The 17,542-nt window shown below is 39.6% G+C and overlaps 1 protein-coding gene across 2 annotated transcripts; it reads right to left on the reverse strand.

Annotated features, from left to right (window-relative positions):
- Positions 1–2,462: 2,462 nt before the first annotated feature.
- On the reverse strand, positions 2,463–9,616 carry LOC145434636 (uncharacterized). Of its 2 annotated transcripts, none has more exons than XM_080311979.1 (5): positions 7,802–9,614; positions 6,848–6,964; positions 6,267–6,326; positions 5,316–5,429; positions 2,463–4,430 (listed from the first exon to the last, which is right to left on the reverse strand). In XM_080311979.1, the coding sequence occupies exons 1-5, from the start codon at positions 7,829–7,831 to the stop codon at positions 4,275–4,277; spliced, it is 477 nt and encodes a 158-aa protein (XP_080168105.1). In that variant the 5' UTR covers positions 7,832–9,614; the 3' UTR covers positions 2,463–4,274. The 2 variants fall into 2 exon arrangements, with proteins under 2 accessions (XP_080168105.1, XP_080168106.1); XM_080311980.1 differs by having other exon boundaries at positions 4,287–4,679; positions 7,802–9,616.
- Between the last annotated feature and the right edge of the window lie 7,926 nt (positions 9,617–17,542).

Below are 17,542 nucleotides of genomic sequence, written 5' to 3' on the forward strand. Positions count from 1 at the left end.
GCCAAAACGCACTAAGCTAAAAGGCACAGACGAAATCAACTTGGTATTTTTCACTGGCAATTAAATTTTCCTTGCGGGTAGTCATTTGTCTTGAGGGGTTCAGATTGCCAGGACAAGAACATTTGGCTCCAGTCATTTAGGCACTTATGATCAAGGTCTATGTATAAATATCGAAGTTTTCGGTCAGCATAAGGACAGTCCAGCTCGACCCATGTTTTCTCGCCGCCGATCGTTCTGACATACTTCTTGAGGTCGCATGGCATGAAATTCTATGTGTCTTGGTGCGTCGTGGCATGGTAATGGCCGACGCCGAAAAGCCCATTTCTATAAATCAGAGGTCTCAAACTCAAATGTGCTCGCGGGCCAATTTCCTACTTTTCGATGGCGCCGCGGGCCGCAGCAGCAATAATAGGGGAATGTATTTTCGAGTAGGCCTTATTTGACGGGACCTTGCAGGCTGACATTTCACACGCAATATGAAAATGTGATTTACTATTGTGAATCCAAGAAAAAAAATCATATTTTAAAATATTTGAAAAAAATTATTGCTGTACTTGGCATAGTTGTTGTATATTTAGTTAGTTGTAGACACCATGCTAGAGTAGAAATGCATCAGGACATCGTAAAAGTTGTCGCGCTATAATTTTGCAGCTAGCGGACTTTTGACGTGTCACAGTTATATGTGAAATATTTTAGAATTTTACAAAGATTTATCTGATATCAGAGCATTGGAGCAGTACAGTCTAATCCGTGTTTCGGGCATACTCCCGATAACAAGGCTATTGATTATGTCATTAGCTGAGTCAAATTAAGTCAGCGTTAGATTTATTGCCGAATATTAGAACAGATCTACATCAACTTGAATATAATGATTACTGTCCCATAGCAATAGCAATGTCCAATCGCCGAAGCATTCATTGATCTTCCACTGCGCGGTGACTTTTGAAAGTGATGTAATAGTGAAGTTCGATGTGTAGTTTCAGGCGTCTGGAGTAGTTTTGGGGCGAATTTCCAGTTTTCAAATTAAAAAAATATATTTGGCAGTTAAATATTTTCGAATACTTCGAAATCCAAAATACCGTCGCGGGCCGCGCTAAATGGTCTCGCTGTGACCTCTGCTATAAATCATGGAATTTTTTCTTTTTTTGGAGAGGGCGGATGAGGGGGGGTAGTACCCAATAATGTAGACGTCTGAAAACACTAAATCGCGCATAGCGATAAAACATTTTAGCAAAAGTTGCATAAATTGCAAAATAATTATAATTTATGCTAATTTACGAAATGATTTTGGGCCGCCTTTGAGCTCCGGGTTGGGGGTGCGGCAGTTACGGCCCTGGACTACATTCGTACCACTCAGATTGCAAGGACGGAACTGTGCCGATACCGACCATTTTGACAACTGGACATATCGATGGCCCAGATTTTGGGTAACCAGCTACGGTAATTCTTCGCCAAGGCTTTATCGCCGCCGTTCTGTTTGGCACCGCACTTTACCGAACCGCATGCTGGCCGGAATTTCATGTCTTCATGTGTACCGGTGCGAAAGGGTTTTGCCTCTAAATACATGTGTATCACAGCCCCGCACCCACTCGTGGCCTACTCCTACACTAAATCAGAAATCTCATCATGAATTCAAACCAATACGTGTAATACAAAGGTCGATACAATTTCCTGATAAAGTGATGCTGTAGTAAAGACTTTTCTGATTTTCTCTCTCATTGTCAACAGCCCCACTACAGTGACCTATAGGATATTTGAAAACTACTCACAGAAATTATTCAGCTGTCACTGCTTCATAGAATATTACATTGATACCAAGATATCAATACTTTAAGAACTCCTGTCATATGACTGATAACATGTTGTTTACTGTGATAGCGTACATGCAAATAGCATGTTTATTGTTTATATCTACCGTGAAATTACCGTATTCATTGCAGTAAAAGCAAAACGCATGTCATCAACTGCACTTTAATTTATACACAGTGGAAATCTATAATTTATTTAATACAGTAATCCTCTGTGATATTTACCATTTAGATGCAGCAATGCGTAATTTGTAGAACACCACAAAAATGTCAACGTCGTTATTCTCGATAACTTTGCGATCTGACAGATCATCGCGGCGTGATTGCGTCTACTAACTTGCGGCTTGGCCACATTGCATTTTCTAAAGCTTGACCAACTCAACGCTAGCATTCCTGTAAAACGCTTACGAAGACTGCCTTCGTATTTACCACGTATGATGAAGAATAGTGTAGTTTCTGAGCGGCATCTACAATTTGTACGATGATTGTGCAATGAAACAGCCGAAGGAGATAGTTGATACATCGAATATACGTGTCGATCTTCAATAAGTGCCAACGAAATGACAATTACGTCAGCAGGGTATCTAAATCCAGCCTCACGGCGGCTCGCCTTTAGTCGATCTAGTCAATTGCTATAAATCAGGAAACTTCGTAGACTTGGGTATTTAAGACTGTATACTTACTGGAGCATAGCAACTTGATAAAGATACTGTGTCTGAATAAAACTGATTACTTGGCCGATATAATGATTAAATGAATGACAGATGTTGTCAAGTTCTATTTTTCAAATTGAGAAATAAACGTTTATTTGAATTGTCGCTCGTGAGCTTTGTGTATGGTAGAATCATAAATAATTGACAGTAAAAGTGTTAGAAAGTTGCCACGTTTATCAGATCAATACCTCCTTGGAATAATATTCAGTCGATGGCAACCTGCAGGAAGCTGTCATCCCTGTGCTAAATAACTGATCCACTATCAGGACCGAGTGATGTTAACCAAACTTGTTATGTTAGCAACAACAATGACTTTCCCACGTCCTTATCATGACAATACCTCGATAACAAAGTACATGAAGGCATGGGGCGTAATCTAGGGTTACCATTTGTCCTCCTTTAGGAGGATTTGCCCTCCATTTTCAGGTTTTTGAAACTGTCCTCCGCGGACGCCTAAATGTTCTCCTTTTTGGCGATTCGTCCTCCTTTACAGCTTTTAGAGCAAAGAAAATGGATAGATTCGAGTAAAAGGGACATAACTGACGCTAAATGGGAAATTCAGGGTTCGAACGAAAGCGACGTCCTTTTTTTAGTCAGCCAACCATAATGTCGGGAGAAATTTACCATTTTTTTTGAATTTTACTGCAGTATTGAAGTCTGAAAAATTTGGAAAAAGTGTCCTCCTTCCCCGATTGCAAAATATAGTTCTTCTATGATCCATCCCACTTGTAGCGTTATTGGAAACAGCTATTCTGAGCGTGTGTCATGTCCCGTTCACGGACTGCATGGATGTGAACCATGCCAAGTTTATCAAAATCTATTTAACGACAGCAAATCTTGATGTAATATTGCACTGAATCACCATGGCATAACGATAAAACTGAAATTAATCCTACAAATGTAAAAGCATTTTCCAGATCTACTGCAAAACAATATTAAAAATATTTCTAAAAATCATCAGTATAACAAGGTCAAACAGTGAATCACACGCCATCGACTGGTCAACACTCTCTCAACACATTTTATGTCTAGTCAATGCAATGGCTTTTCCATTAATCCATATTATCAAGGGTGAGGGTATGACTGTCGAAAATAACGGGGAGATTGCGCTTGATTTCGAGGCGATAGGGTCCATGGATTCATTCGTATATTTATACGGAATAATTGAAAGCAATCGATCTTGTTATATCGTTGACACGCCCTCATCACACCCATCTCGGCACACCTCAATCTCACGATCAATCCCAGCATAGGAGATTGTACAGTATACACGTTCTATCGCAGTGATATCTAGCAGAGATGAGCGGATTCGGAATTTCTATGTCCTAATCTAAACCAAATCCGAACCTTCAAATCCATATCCAAATCCTAATCCATAACTTTTTCATATTCAAGTCCATGTCCAATCCTAATCCGATTCTAACTGGAAATTCAGAAAAAATGCTAATTTATGCAAGGGAGGAATTGGAAAGTTTCCTTTCACAACCAACGATTCCCTAGATTCAAGATAACTTAATAATCATTAAGTTAACGACTGATCTGAATAAAGTTTGTCGCCATTCACCACACGACATATCGATCTCCCAGAAAACAGGTAAATTCAATCCAAATCCTAATCCGTTCAGAGAAAAAACTCTAATCCTAATCCAATCCAAATCCGACAAAACTTCACAAATCCTGTTTTTTCAAATCCTAATCCTCATCCATGCTCAGCACTGATATGTAGTTTTAGATATCCATCGCAAGCAGCTCTTCAAGCGGGGTCACGTGCGATCCTGCTCTCGTCTTTGTAACAAGCGTACAGGACAGCGGCACATAGTATTGTCTCGAAGAAATCCAAAATACACAAAAGCATGTGAAGCGCTAGCAATGTCTGTAGTTCGAACAGTAAGAGACGACCTTGCATGATCTGTAAAGTGGTTACAGTGTTAGTTTATATTCTAACTATGGGTCCATGAACCCTTTGGGGGCCTGTGGACTAGTTTTAAGGGGCTCATAAAAGAGCAATGTTGAAACTAGAACTATAAACTTTAAAACAAAATAAATTACATAATAGGTTGCGGGTTTCTAGTCCGATCGAGGTCTATCCAGAATCCTTGCCACGTATTGAAGGTTTATCTTGGTTGCTCCTCGCCATCTGATCCGGGTAAGCGGCGTCCTAAATTAGTTGTCATTTTCTGCCTAAATGCGTTCTGTTGGCTGTTGTACCGTACGGATGGCTTAACAATCACTCACAATAGTATTAAGTTGTGTATAAGCTTTTGTTACTCTGCATTAAACCAAGTCACGTCATAACCGCGCTGTCATGTTTATAAAAGTTACAAAAATTAGAAAGACATTGATATTTCTATATCGATGTACGCTTAAACCAGTGACGAAGCTACAGGCTAAGACAGGTGGTAATTATATCAGTGTGTAGCCTACCTATCCGATTATTGTATCAACGTCAAAAAGATATATACATTTTGTTCGAAATATGTCGAATGAGGTGTAAAGTATGTCAAGTCAAAGATTGCAGATGTATATGTATGGCAAATCGTGTGTGGGGTTCCCGGTGCTAGGGTGGTGGATTAAATAAATATCATATCGGGGGTATTTTGTTCTTCAGGCGTCTGATATGGAAGTAAGCTGTATACGGCATTATTGCTTTAAGGAACATTAAGCTCAGGCCAATTACCACGAACAATGGAAAATATCATGGATAGGCCTATACAAATCGGTAGGTCGAACCCATTACCAAGTTATAATTTTATTCAAGAAACAACTTTTCGTTCTTGTACAAATAGTTACTCACCAATTGCATCTCGTTGTAAAGACTATGCGTAGAAATAAAGATTCGAATTTCGAGAATCGCGGCTAGCACCGACATCACCCCGACTACGATTGCGCAAAGTATTACAGATATCATCTAAACATCAAATATAATATGTTAATATGTATTCCGAGAACAGATATGGAGTAATTGCTAGTTCCGAGTCAATACCACCAATTGACTCCCTCGGGGATATATAGCTATTAATGCTGTGGTTCAAACACAATATCCACGTTTTCAGATTGTCCAACATTATTGTATTGTCATATACTGTAGTTAGGAAATGCCGGAAAAGATAAACGTCACGTTGATATATCTATGTTTTATAGTGGCGTTGTATTAAATTTTCTTCTCACTAAGAGCCATAATCATGTACATATTTGAAGATGTTCGATATTAATTCCGTGAAGTAAAGTCACCACGGTGGCGAGATAGCGTAGTGGTATAATCCACAGCTGCAACACCAATGGGTTGCGGGTTCGAGTCCGACCGAGGTCGATTCCAGAATTCGTTCTTAAGTGTTGGAAGTTTATCTAGGCGCCACCTCACCATGTCATCCGCGTAAGCGGTGTCCTAAAAAGCCTAGAAGTTGGTCGTGCTGAAATCCGGCAGCAACGGAATAAAAAATAAGGAATATCGGCCTGGTGTAAATGACCATCCGGTCGACAAACACCATAGTGAACATAGTGACATAGTGAACTATAGTATATAAAATGAACTCGGTGAATTTAACGTAACGCACAAAACCTGATTGCATCGCGTAGGCTATGTATGTCTAAATATGATAGATAGATATGGTAACCTATAAATTATAAGACCTGTCTTACATGTGAATTAGAAAAATTGAATGTACACCCAATACGAATACGAATTCGCCAATGCTTCATGTGAATGCCTTCAAAGTATGAATGAAATACCGATAATTATACATACCTTACAAAACCCATTGAAACTCCCCGCGATGCATAATAGGAACGTTCCGAATACAATGAACTGCAGTATAAAAATATCAGTTAAATCCTGTGTGACAACGTCCCATAAATAAGGTACAGAGGAGTAAATATAATAAACTCTCTCAGTTTGAATATATTAGGATTAGACTTTAATCATTACAAAGCATATGCAGACCCTATATACGACCTACACACATTAATTCGCTATCAGTAAACGAGCATTTGCGTTCTTGATTCACACAGCCATTTGTTTTTGACGTACTCAATATAACCTCGAATTTGCTGGTTTAATTTTATCCCTACCATAAATATAAACAATATACACAAAAATGTGTTTGGCAACGTCGGCCAGACGTAAGTTATGTCGGCGCCAAGGGTTCAATTGGATTTATCTGCCACGCATATAATCCCGGAAAGGATTGAACAAAACATTCGGTCATCTACCCGAGAACATAGCCAGTGCTATCATCATGGGAACCTAGCCAGGATTGACTGCTAAAGTTTCTAAACCAAGATCAGTGATCAAGGTAGGTGATGGTAATAATGCTGTTTTAAACTTACCACGATTCCCACGTAAAGACCGGGGTCTAATAGTGCAAAGAATCCCCTATTCAGCAACGGACTGAAAGCTATCCCACCAAGAACAGCGCACAGTAATCCGACAGCAATGTGGTATTTCTGAAGTAAAACAGGGAACATTCTGAGATATTCTCACGTACGAACGATACTTTAGTACGCGGCAGAATAATTCTCAGTTATAATATTTCTTTATATTATTAGGTTTATTATTCCTGAAGGCAGGTCAGACAATATAGTTATATGTGGAATATTAGGACACATCATACACGCAATTTCTGACGCAATGGTAACGGTGATAATACTTCGACTTCGGATAGAAGAAATAGTATAATAGTGACTTAATATGTGGTGTACCCACGCATGACAACGCTAAATCAGATTAAACGTCATCACTGATATCTTCATTGTCGTTATTCCATGTAATAAGTTTGTAATACTTCTGAATCATAAGACTTTCGGATTGCTACATAAATTGGCGCCTAAAAACTAATTACTATATCAATTGTCAATATTAAGGCGTTACAGAATGCATTTATAATAGTCATCTAAAACTCGGTTAATATATACCCGTAATAACAATAAGACATAACTTTACGAAAATTAAGCTTACAGAAGTCGATTACAACATGCTGAAGTCTCACGCTGGCGTTGAAAAGTCAATTAGGTCGTTAAATCAACTTAATAAAGGGGGGCAAACATCGGATAAAGCGCATATATTTTCTTAACGTTACAGCATTGGAAGCTATAGTAGTCGATCCATTGTCTGATAAATACACTAATGAGTCTTCACGCCCAGATCAAGTATACTTAGGAGAGATCGGCGGGTACATTTGCGTCGGGAATGCACGGTGAAGTTGTTACAATATTTTCCGTGGCTATATTGTGATCATAAGACATTGGAAATCGTGGATAAGACAGTGAACAATAATTACTTACCGCGAAAAAGTGCTTGCTTTTTGTCTTCATTTCGTTTGCAGATTCCCCTTCTACACGATTTTGCTTTTTATAGCTAAAAGCTAGGTTATTGAATATGTTGATAATAATAATTTAAGTTATTCCGATTATTAGTTGAAACTATTTACAACTCCAATAATTTTCTGTGTTATTCGAATACGAATGAGCGGAACAATTTCCACCATTCTAATGAACATGTATACAGAGTGTCTCTACTAATGGTTCCGAACCTTTTTGGATGTCGTGCTGCATTTCAAACTTCAGAGTACGTATGGAGCCGGATGAAAACACTCGAGTAGGCTACTTATAACGAAAATTTGAAGGTAACCAGCTTATCTCTGGATCTCACCATCCAGCTAATTCAAAAGCATGTACATCAGGGGTGTCAAACTCAACTGACGTCGCGGGCCGGATTCAACACTTCAGATCGCTCGCGGGCCGCACCAAAATTCCTCAATTCGAAAATACCTCAATATCCGTGCTCTTATTTTTCATGTGAATACTTCATTAACCAGCGTATATACACAATAGACAGTAGGCTATATCACATCATATTACGGATCATAGTGGTTATATTCTAGCTGCACCTTTTATTCGCAAACAGTGGAATTGGCAATAATAACATGATGATTGGGCGCCTGAATACAGTTAAAAGCCGAGAGAACAGTGGTGTAGTAGGGCTGGGCACAATGATTCGAGCACTTGAATCTGAATCGAGTATTAATTTTTATGATTCGAGTCGAGTAGTAAAAGACGATTTTTTCGAGTACCGAAATTATACGCTTCTCGTCACTAAAAGTTAATATATCAACGAGAATTGTAGTTTCGATACTAATTTTCACTGTTGAAGCCTTGCAACCTTGATTGGCGGTATACCGTTACATCGTAGCAATACCAAACATCTAGTACAAAGGCACGAAGGTTACTGGACGTAGCACATTTCCGAAGTCATGGTTATCCCACAACATTGTCACCAGGTGGAATGAATGGTCGAAAAAATACCAAAGTATCTTTTATGAGATGGATAACAGGCATTATAATCTTTGTGGTGGCATTTACGGTACGTATTTGAACTTTGACATGTTACAATCTGTTATGACGTCATAATGGCTGATACTCGATTACTCGACTCGACTCGAAGCATATTACGTGATTCGAAATCGAATCACTCAGGTACTCGATTTTGCCCAGCCCTATGGTGTAGTGTACGAATATAAGTGCCACTGTGATTGTGGCTACGTGGGAAGAACGTCAAAGCGTCTGCAGGAACGCATAAACCAGCATGTCCTCAAATTTATCAGAACACGTGCATCACGCTCGGTGAAAAGCTCGCCCTTAACTCATCCACTAAGCTCGATGGTGACCAATCGAAGGCCATTAATTCTGCAATCTGCAAACATCTGTTGGATAATCCGATTTGTGCGAATAATTATAGAGACGACAAATTTCGTGTTATTGGGAGGGGTCGTTCAAATTTCCGCTTGTGTGCCTTGGTGTCGACTTTTATCAAAATACACCTACCGAAACTCTGTCAACAGAAGGAGTTCGTGTGCCACCTGGGAATAGTGCACTGAACGCTCTCTCATTCGAAGTTTCATGCTGGTGACGTCATATTTTGTGACACGATTGCTGATATACAATGTTCTTTCTTATTCTCTACTAGTTGCTGACGATTACCCCTTACGAGTGTCAGCCCGAAAATATTCGGGTTCATTTCAATATGAATATACTATTCAGTTGTATACTGAAGTTCTGTACCTCCAAGAATCACTTCATATAACTATTCACAGAAACAAACAAAAACTGTCGACTGTTATAGTTTTGAGGCATATTTAGAGGTCAATCAGAGCCGCGGTTGGGAATCACAGGTCTATACTGTATAGTACTATACGTAGCATACGCATATACTTTGAGTTTTTAGATCCCGTTACTCAATATAATGTAAATTTATTGTGACGTCGCTGCTAACAAGCAATAATTTGTAGTATAGATATGCAATGAACAATCGATTGGCGAATGGTTGTCTGTATCAATTCTATCAATACTATTCTCAAGACGCGAGTAGCATAATTCAAAAAGGCCCTCGGTTCAACTGCGCAATATGTGACGACTCAACTTTATGATAAACTGCAGCGCGTACTTGATATGATAAAAATTTTCGTCGTACAGTGATTTATTAGTATATCTCATATGGAAAGAATAGTGGTTGATCGTTTGCCATAAATATCTCGACATCACTGATGTTTTATCGACGCATATAGGTCAAATCATATCCGCATTGATCAGGCTATCTCACATATCGACAATCAGCACTATCGCCAGTGAGGAAACATCTATTTTTACGCATGGATATTGGATATGAATTAGAACATTGCGTCGTCACGTTGTAGCTTATTCGAATATGGTCAGTAGAAACAAAGCCTATATAGTACGCCTGTCGTCTCGAGAATGCTCAAAGTGTTTAGATGTAGAGAATCAATGCCTATTTCTATCTTGATCTTCTGAATACGAGGAATATTTACAACGTAACGCGCGTATGCCATACTGCCTCACCCACGTCTAAGAATCACACCCGCCCTTTACACTTAGGTCGTGTTTATTCTGCAAGGTTGAGCTATTTGAGGCGTCCACTTGGAGTTGGGCCTTACCGATCAAAACCACAATAGGAATATAATACAATGACTTACAATATCGCGTCACCCTGATCCCTTCATATACCTTCAAATTCATCCATCATTGAAAGAGATCTGTTCTATTTTGGTTGTTTTCATGGCAGATCTGTTGTGTGAAATCGTATTGTGTACAGATTTGACTTGATGTTGACGAACGAGTCCTCACCGAATACCAATGAGATTAGAAATCGCCATTTACTTTACGATTCGGAGTGGCAGTGCGAACCCTAAGGTTTGCTATTACTATTGGTTCAATTTTAAGTAAATCTGTACGTTACCATTTGATGTGCGAAGTGTTCGCATTTCAACATCGCATAGTTACCAACATCTGAATATCATGTCCCCGATAAAAATCTTTCGGTCCCTGGATATATTTAAAAAAAATAGTACACCCCCGTGAACAGAAACCGAATCCCCACTACCCCAAGCAGATGTCATCATAGCATTGGGTGTGCCGAACTTGAATACACATACGCCTAATTGTACACATAGATGAGCCGCAGCATGGCTTTACACTGTACGCCGCGGTATCGTGACCGTGACCTTACTCCGTTTTTTTTGCTGTTTACTACACCCCTGCATAATACTATTCAGTAAACTTATATTTAACATATTGGAGAAGATGGGGCACAACAGGTCATAATCACATTTTTAGTTATAAAAATATTACTAATCCAGAAATATCAATTAACTTAAGCAAAACGATGGACGGACATCCAACGCACATTTCCAAAGAAAAATGATATGAAAATACGAAGAAATAATCAAAGCACAGCCAATTGACAAACGTACCTTTCTTGTTCCATAGGTGGGGTACAACGGGGCAAGAGGTGGAGCAAAACGGGACAGTATTAAAATTTAACATTGCAGCAGTTCGCAAGAAAATGAGAACTGCTGAAAAATGATGGATCAGAAGGTGCCTTGGACCAGTTTTAGTATACTCCCCAAAGTTTGGAATCGCATTCAAACTTGCACGAAGATCGCTGCCAGCTCATGAAACCACATTGATTATAAGGGGGAGGGGGGTGAAATAAACCCAATGCCTCCATTTATTGTGTGACGATTCAAGATATGTTTTTAATGGGGTAGTGGTGATCGTTATGCTTCTGTGCACTCTATGTTGATTTGTTTATATTTTGTAAAATTTGCCTCTTGTTATCAATGGAACATTGTGCCCCAACCTCCAAATATGCCCAACCCACTTGTTCATTGCAACAAACGCAATACTGCGCCTAAAATAGCATCCCAGTCAACAAAAGTGTGTATATTTAATGCCGGACCAGGCGAAGATAGTGAAGGAGAGAAGGGATCGCAGCCGTTTTCTCATTATAGTGAGGCGGCACCTTGGATGTACAAAAACTGATCGCTCTCAAATTCAAAACATCGATTGTTGTTCTTTCCATCGACGGCCGGACGGATTGGTGTCAACGCTATTAACCGCCGTGACGTTCCTTCAGTCTAGCTTTGCCAATGAGCTTTGCCAATATTTGTGAGCAATTGAGCGTGGAGTGATTGTGATGACATAAGTCATCGGATGTTGTTTACGGCTGCACACTTGAGTTTTAATTATATTCCGCCGAACCGGCGAATTGTATTTCCGAGATTACAGCGATGGCAGGGAATATGAATGGAGTTCTTCGTTGAGATAAGTTGTGTCGTCTCCAAGTAGAGACTTATGAAGAATGTGATTGGAGTAGGCTGACTCTGGATCTCCTCTCTTAACTGATACGATACATGAACTCCAAATGGACGAATATCTTATTAAAATACCGTTGAAAAATTGCTGGTAATATCCTGGTAAAACCAATTACTCCAGTAAATAAAACAATATATGAACAGATCAACAACAACAAAACAATACTGGCTACTCTCACCACGTCGCTCACGTAAATGAACACACGTGCGCTCCAAAGCAGTATAAGTGGCGAGTGAGCCATAAAGAAAATAATATCCACCGTGACAAGTTGAGTAAGAGATAGTTCTGGCAATTGATGAAATTTTATACATGCTCGGTTAGATGGGTATTCCTAGTCAAATGGTGTTTCGTGTAGCAGTTTAGTCAGATTAACTGCTCGTTTGTGGTAGGCTGGTAAATTGGAGTTAATATAAATGCTTACTTTACTTTTCCGTGGCCTGAAGTGTCAGATTGGCGGCGGTGAACAGTGTGATACTTGACAAATTATTTGAGCTCTGAACGTAATGCGTACAACCTGTCCGTTGATGTTTGTAATGCTAAACCGCGGAAGTGTGTCGTTACCCCGTACCGAATATTGGTGTGTTGCAGTGTTGGGATGACTCGAGTCATGACTTGACTCGAGTCAGACTCGAGTCACCTTTTTCGTATGACTTGACTTGACTCGAGTGACTTTGCAAAAATGACTTGACTTGACTTGACTTGACTCGGTGCATCAGAAATGTGGATTAACTCGTGACTCGGAGCAGAATTCACGAGTCAATTTCAAGTCATCAAGTAATCGGTGTCGTAAAAAATCACTGTATCTTGCATATTTTCGGATTGTTCGCGAAACTCTGTTGCAACCCGTGAGAGCGACCACTCATGCATCCATTGTTCTCGCACAAATAAATTTACCACAAAAGAAGTGATCGGAGCTTACAGCTTACGTTGTCGTATATTTGTAGTAAAGTAATTTAAAAGCAAAAGATCTGTTTTTTCTGTTTTATTCAAATATAATTAGAATCTATAGTTTATACACTCGTCAACCATTGACGCGGGCTCGAATTGTATCGCAAGAAGTAGGTGGATCATGTATTGCATCTTGTCAATTCGTTCCTCTATTCTCTTTTTTGGCCGGTAACTTCGTAGCTATAAACTGAGGCTATTCAATTACTTACGTAGTTTAACAGTTCAACGAATATATGAGTGATACAACTCTTTCCTGCGTGTATACGTACTCTATATTCGTTCGTCGGTTCAAAATGCAGAGACCACTCATGCAACCTGTATTTTAAACAGCTAGCAAAATGAAATGACGTAATCATGTCTCATACTTCAAAAAGGCAACTTGACTTGAATTGTGATTTCACTAGTGACTTGACTTGACTTGACTCGACTTGACTCGAGTCACCTCCAAAAATCGAGTGACTTGACTTGACTCGAGTCACTTTGGAAAATCGATTGACTTGACTTGACTCGAGTCAAAATGTGCAATGACTCGAAATGACTCGTGACTCGAAGGTAGTGACTTGATCCCAACACTGGTGTGTTGTGGTTATGGCTTTCACATCATCTGTTGGTAAAATCATTAATGTATGCATTGGTAACGGAACATGGGATATTCCTAAACTATCTATTGTCTGTGTCTACAATGTCCGTGAATGAATTTACAATCATGGATGTTCGTTATCCAGCGGTTCGCATTTCAGCTGTTCAGTCAAATACTATATCCTGTAACAATTTCTAATTATTATTTGTGATACTCATTTCAGTTGATATACGAGTTATTTTGTTGATATATTTAGCCTTTATTTTACGATAGAGACTGAAGCCATGAAGTGATTGCGGTGCGCCCTAATATCCGTATAAATCTGAGGGGGAATTGAAAAGAATGCAGCGATGGAGAAGGCAGCAGTTTATAAAATATCGGCCTCCGATCATTCGTTCAACCTGCAGTGACAATGTCCATGATCAGCCCACTATCACTATGAAATAACACTGCACGAATACGAGGACAGTAGAATTACCCAGATATCAGAGACCACATCATGCCAGAACTTGACAGAAATATTAGGCAGGCTCTGAATAAAGTCAGCGTGGGTATGTAGGCTGCTGATGGGAGCTCTGCATTGCCTTGCTCCTATTCTTCCCGCCAAGGTACGGACTTGCTTGATATGCCAGATTTCGTCCCTATTCCAATTCAAGAGAGAAGAAATGCTCATCTCAAGAACTGGAATAGTTGTATCAAACTTGTCTCGGAAAGAAGATATCAATGTTCCATGCATTTTATATGACTGTCTGTCTGGTATTTGTATGTATGATCGTGGTGGATTTTATTGTAACTAATACGACAATAAAAACATATCGTCAAATTGTGATATTTTGCAACGCAAGTGTCAATGTCTGCCAGAAAGCAACTATGATTCTGGTAGCGATAGGGGCACTAGCGGTTGTAAGATGCAGTAGCCAGAGGGTTAATGCTCGACGATGAAAGAGTTAATGAGTCTGCAGCTGAAGTGCGAAAAGTGTGTCTTTCGAAGCATCATTTTGGCATCGAAAGCGTATGATAGGCCGTGCTTCCCATTTTGTTGACTGGGATACAGGGCTAATAAATGCTCTGACTAATCTGTGTACTAATTTCAACGAAGACAAACCAGATCTTCCCACCTAAGACACAATCACAAAGGCGGCGACGCGGCGAAATCAAACCATATCAGGATTACGGCTGATACGGCACTACTAAATCATCGAAGCGATGTTTTCTTCCTGACGGATTTTAAAAATATTCACGATGTACCATTGTGCCTCACCTTTCCCTTATTATGTTGCATTCAAACGTTGTGTATATGTTTCGCAATAGGATATATTACTCGAGACTGAGACGATGTCATAAAGTAGTAGTTAGTAGACACTGGACATTGATCTGAGCAAGCAAGAACATATTTACCATCATTGAGATGGATTGGGTACCGGATGCTTGCGCTAGCTAGTGGGGAATATTTTGCGGCAAATAACGCCAGAAATGGGATCCTTTCGATAACTATATCATCATCGTTTAAATGCGAAACAATTTTGTGGAAGATGAGTAATTCCAGGTAATCGACGTCATCCCTTTACATTGTCATAAACATTTTTATCCAAACTCTATGATAGGCCTACATGAAGATATTAAACGCGCTAAAATGCATAACACAATAGTTCGTCATTGTCGTGTGATAAAATTTCCCACCGTAAATTCATGATTTTATGAAATGTCAAACCGTAATGACATCACTTCTTCCGTTAGGAATCGTGCCAAATTTTTAGACAACAGCAATTCAGTCTCTATGCCAGAGAAATTTGGAATTGTATATTTGACAGCTCTAAATTATGGCTACTTTGAACATCCAGTTTTTACCGGCTGAATATTGCCACCTAGCGAATTCGGAGAACATGTAAGTTTTATCGATTTCAATTACAGACAACGGTCACAGTGATGTCACGCCAGTACAGAGTGATTTACTCATAAACATATATCAGGGACGAATATCGAGTTAATTACAAGGGGCGTTGTATTGATCACATATATGTAGAACAACTAGGCCACGTCGGTAACACTCGATGGTAGAATATGAAGCCGTAGAATGTCGAAACAAATTGATATGATGCAATACACAATCCACCAACGCATCCGTACGATAGAATTTAAGCTTGTACCAATTGTTTGACGAGTGATATAGGTGCATAAACTAATATATCAGTTCGAATTATAATATGCAAGAGGTTCGTTAAGATTAACAGTGAGCAGAAAGACTCTGCTATAGATTAGGGTTGCCATATTTTTGTGAAGCCAATTCCGGACATTCTTTAGCGCCCACTAGCGGATTTTAAAATGAGGTGTAACACATTGACCGTCAATATGACGTCACACTAGCAAAGCATTGCCCATCGACTGTATACATTATACAGGAATGAAGTGGAACATAGGTCATGAATTGGGTCATCTGTAATGTGAGCTCTGGTGATTGCTACTTGCTAGGGTTTGCAATAGATTCCTCCACGGGCCGGATGAAACCATCTGGCGGGCCGTGTCTGGCCTGTCAGGATTGTGTTTGACAGCCCTGCTATACAGTTAGGTCGGTGCGGCTATCTGATTACGTGTTTTAATCAGGTCCGAAACAACATTTTTTCTCCCCCCTTCCGCAAAAAAGCACTGATCTTGGGCCAACCATAGCGTAGTCGATGTAACTTGTTGGACACTTACTATATGCATTTGGCTGTTAAACTTTATGTATGGATTCTGTCAATTATATTGATTCTTCAATATGCTAGGCTACTATAAAATGCACCAGCAGGCTGCACATCCGGTGATTTGCAGTCTATTATGATCGCGACCTCATTTCCCACTTGAAAATGTTCCGTGGCAAAGCTCAAAAGTTGATTACTAAAAAAATTCGGCCTAGGAAGCTGATTACGTCCAACATCATCGTGATCTCCAGATAAAGGCGGACGACCCCAAGATTTGGAACCACTGTCTGTGATTGAAGCATCCAATCGGCCTTAACCAACTCTAGGAATATACCGTTAGCTTATAATTGCGATTACAATTAGACTTATTTCAGTAAATGATGGTTATTTATATTTATTTTGATTGCATTTTTTGACGAGGGTGGTGACTGGAGCCCATACTAATATCATTATACGTTGCATCTCGCGCGCGGCGCGAAGAGCAATTTTGAATGGCATAAATCTGCTTGAAAATAGTATTGTTTATGTTGATTTACGAAAAACTTTTGAGCCTGCTTCAAGCCTTCAAAATTCCGGACATTTAGGCATATTTTAGAAATTCCTCCCGGACGCAGATTTTTCAGTGAAATTCCGGACATGTCCGGGAAATTCCGGACGTATGGCAACCCTACTATAGATATAGTACTATTCGTGTATGACTATGTAAGCTAATCACTTCGTATGCGGTTAATCTATTTGTGACTTACCGACGGAGGCAGAACAAAACCAGGCTCGGCAATCGTTGAATGACTGGTTGCTCACAAATATCGTATATGCGTGCCGGTACAGCGATTGAGTCGACTCCGCTTACTGGGAGACTTGAATTTGACTCGAAAATTTTGCTTCTAGTTATGAGTCATGTTAAGTCATCTGAAAAAGCTGACTCGAGTCGTCCCATCACAGTTAGGTATGGGTACATCTTACGATTTCTAAGACAATTTGTTATGTCAATGTCACGCTCTTGACACGGTGTACAATGCTATCTGCAGATACCCAGCAGGGGTGGGCAAACTACGACTCGCAACAGCGTTCTCTGCAGACCGCGAAAGTCTAAAGAAACTTATTAAAAATATTGATAAAATGCGTTATAAAAATCGAATTATTGCAGGA

This window comes from Botryllus schlosseri, chromosome 2 (assembly GCF_051294905.1).
Source record: "Botryllus schlosseri isolate E-star chromosome 2, Bs_hap1, whole genome shotgun sequence".
Lineage (NCBI taxonomy): Eukaryota > Metazoa > Chordata > Ascidiacea > Stolidobranchia > Styelidae > Botryllus > Botryllus schlosseri.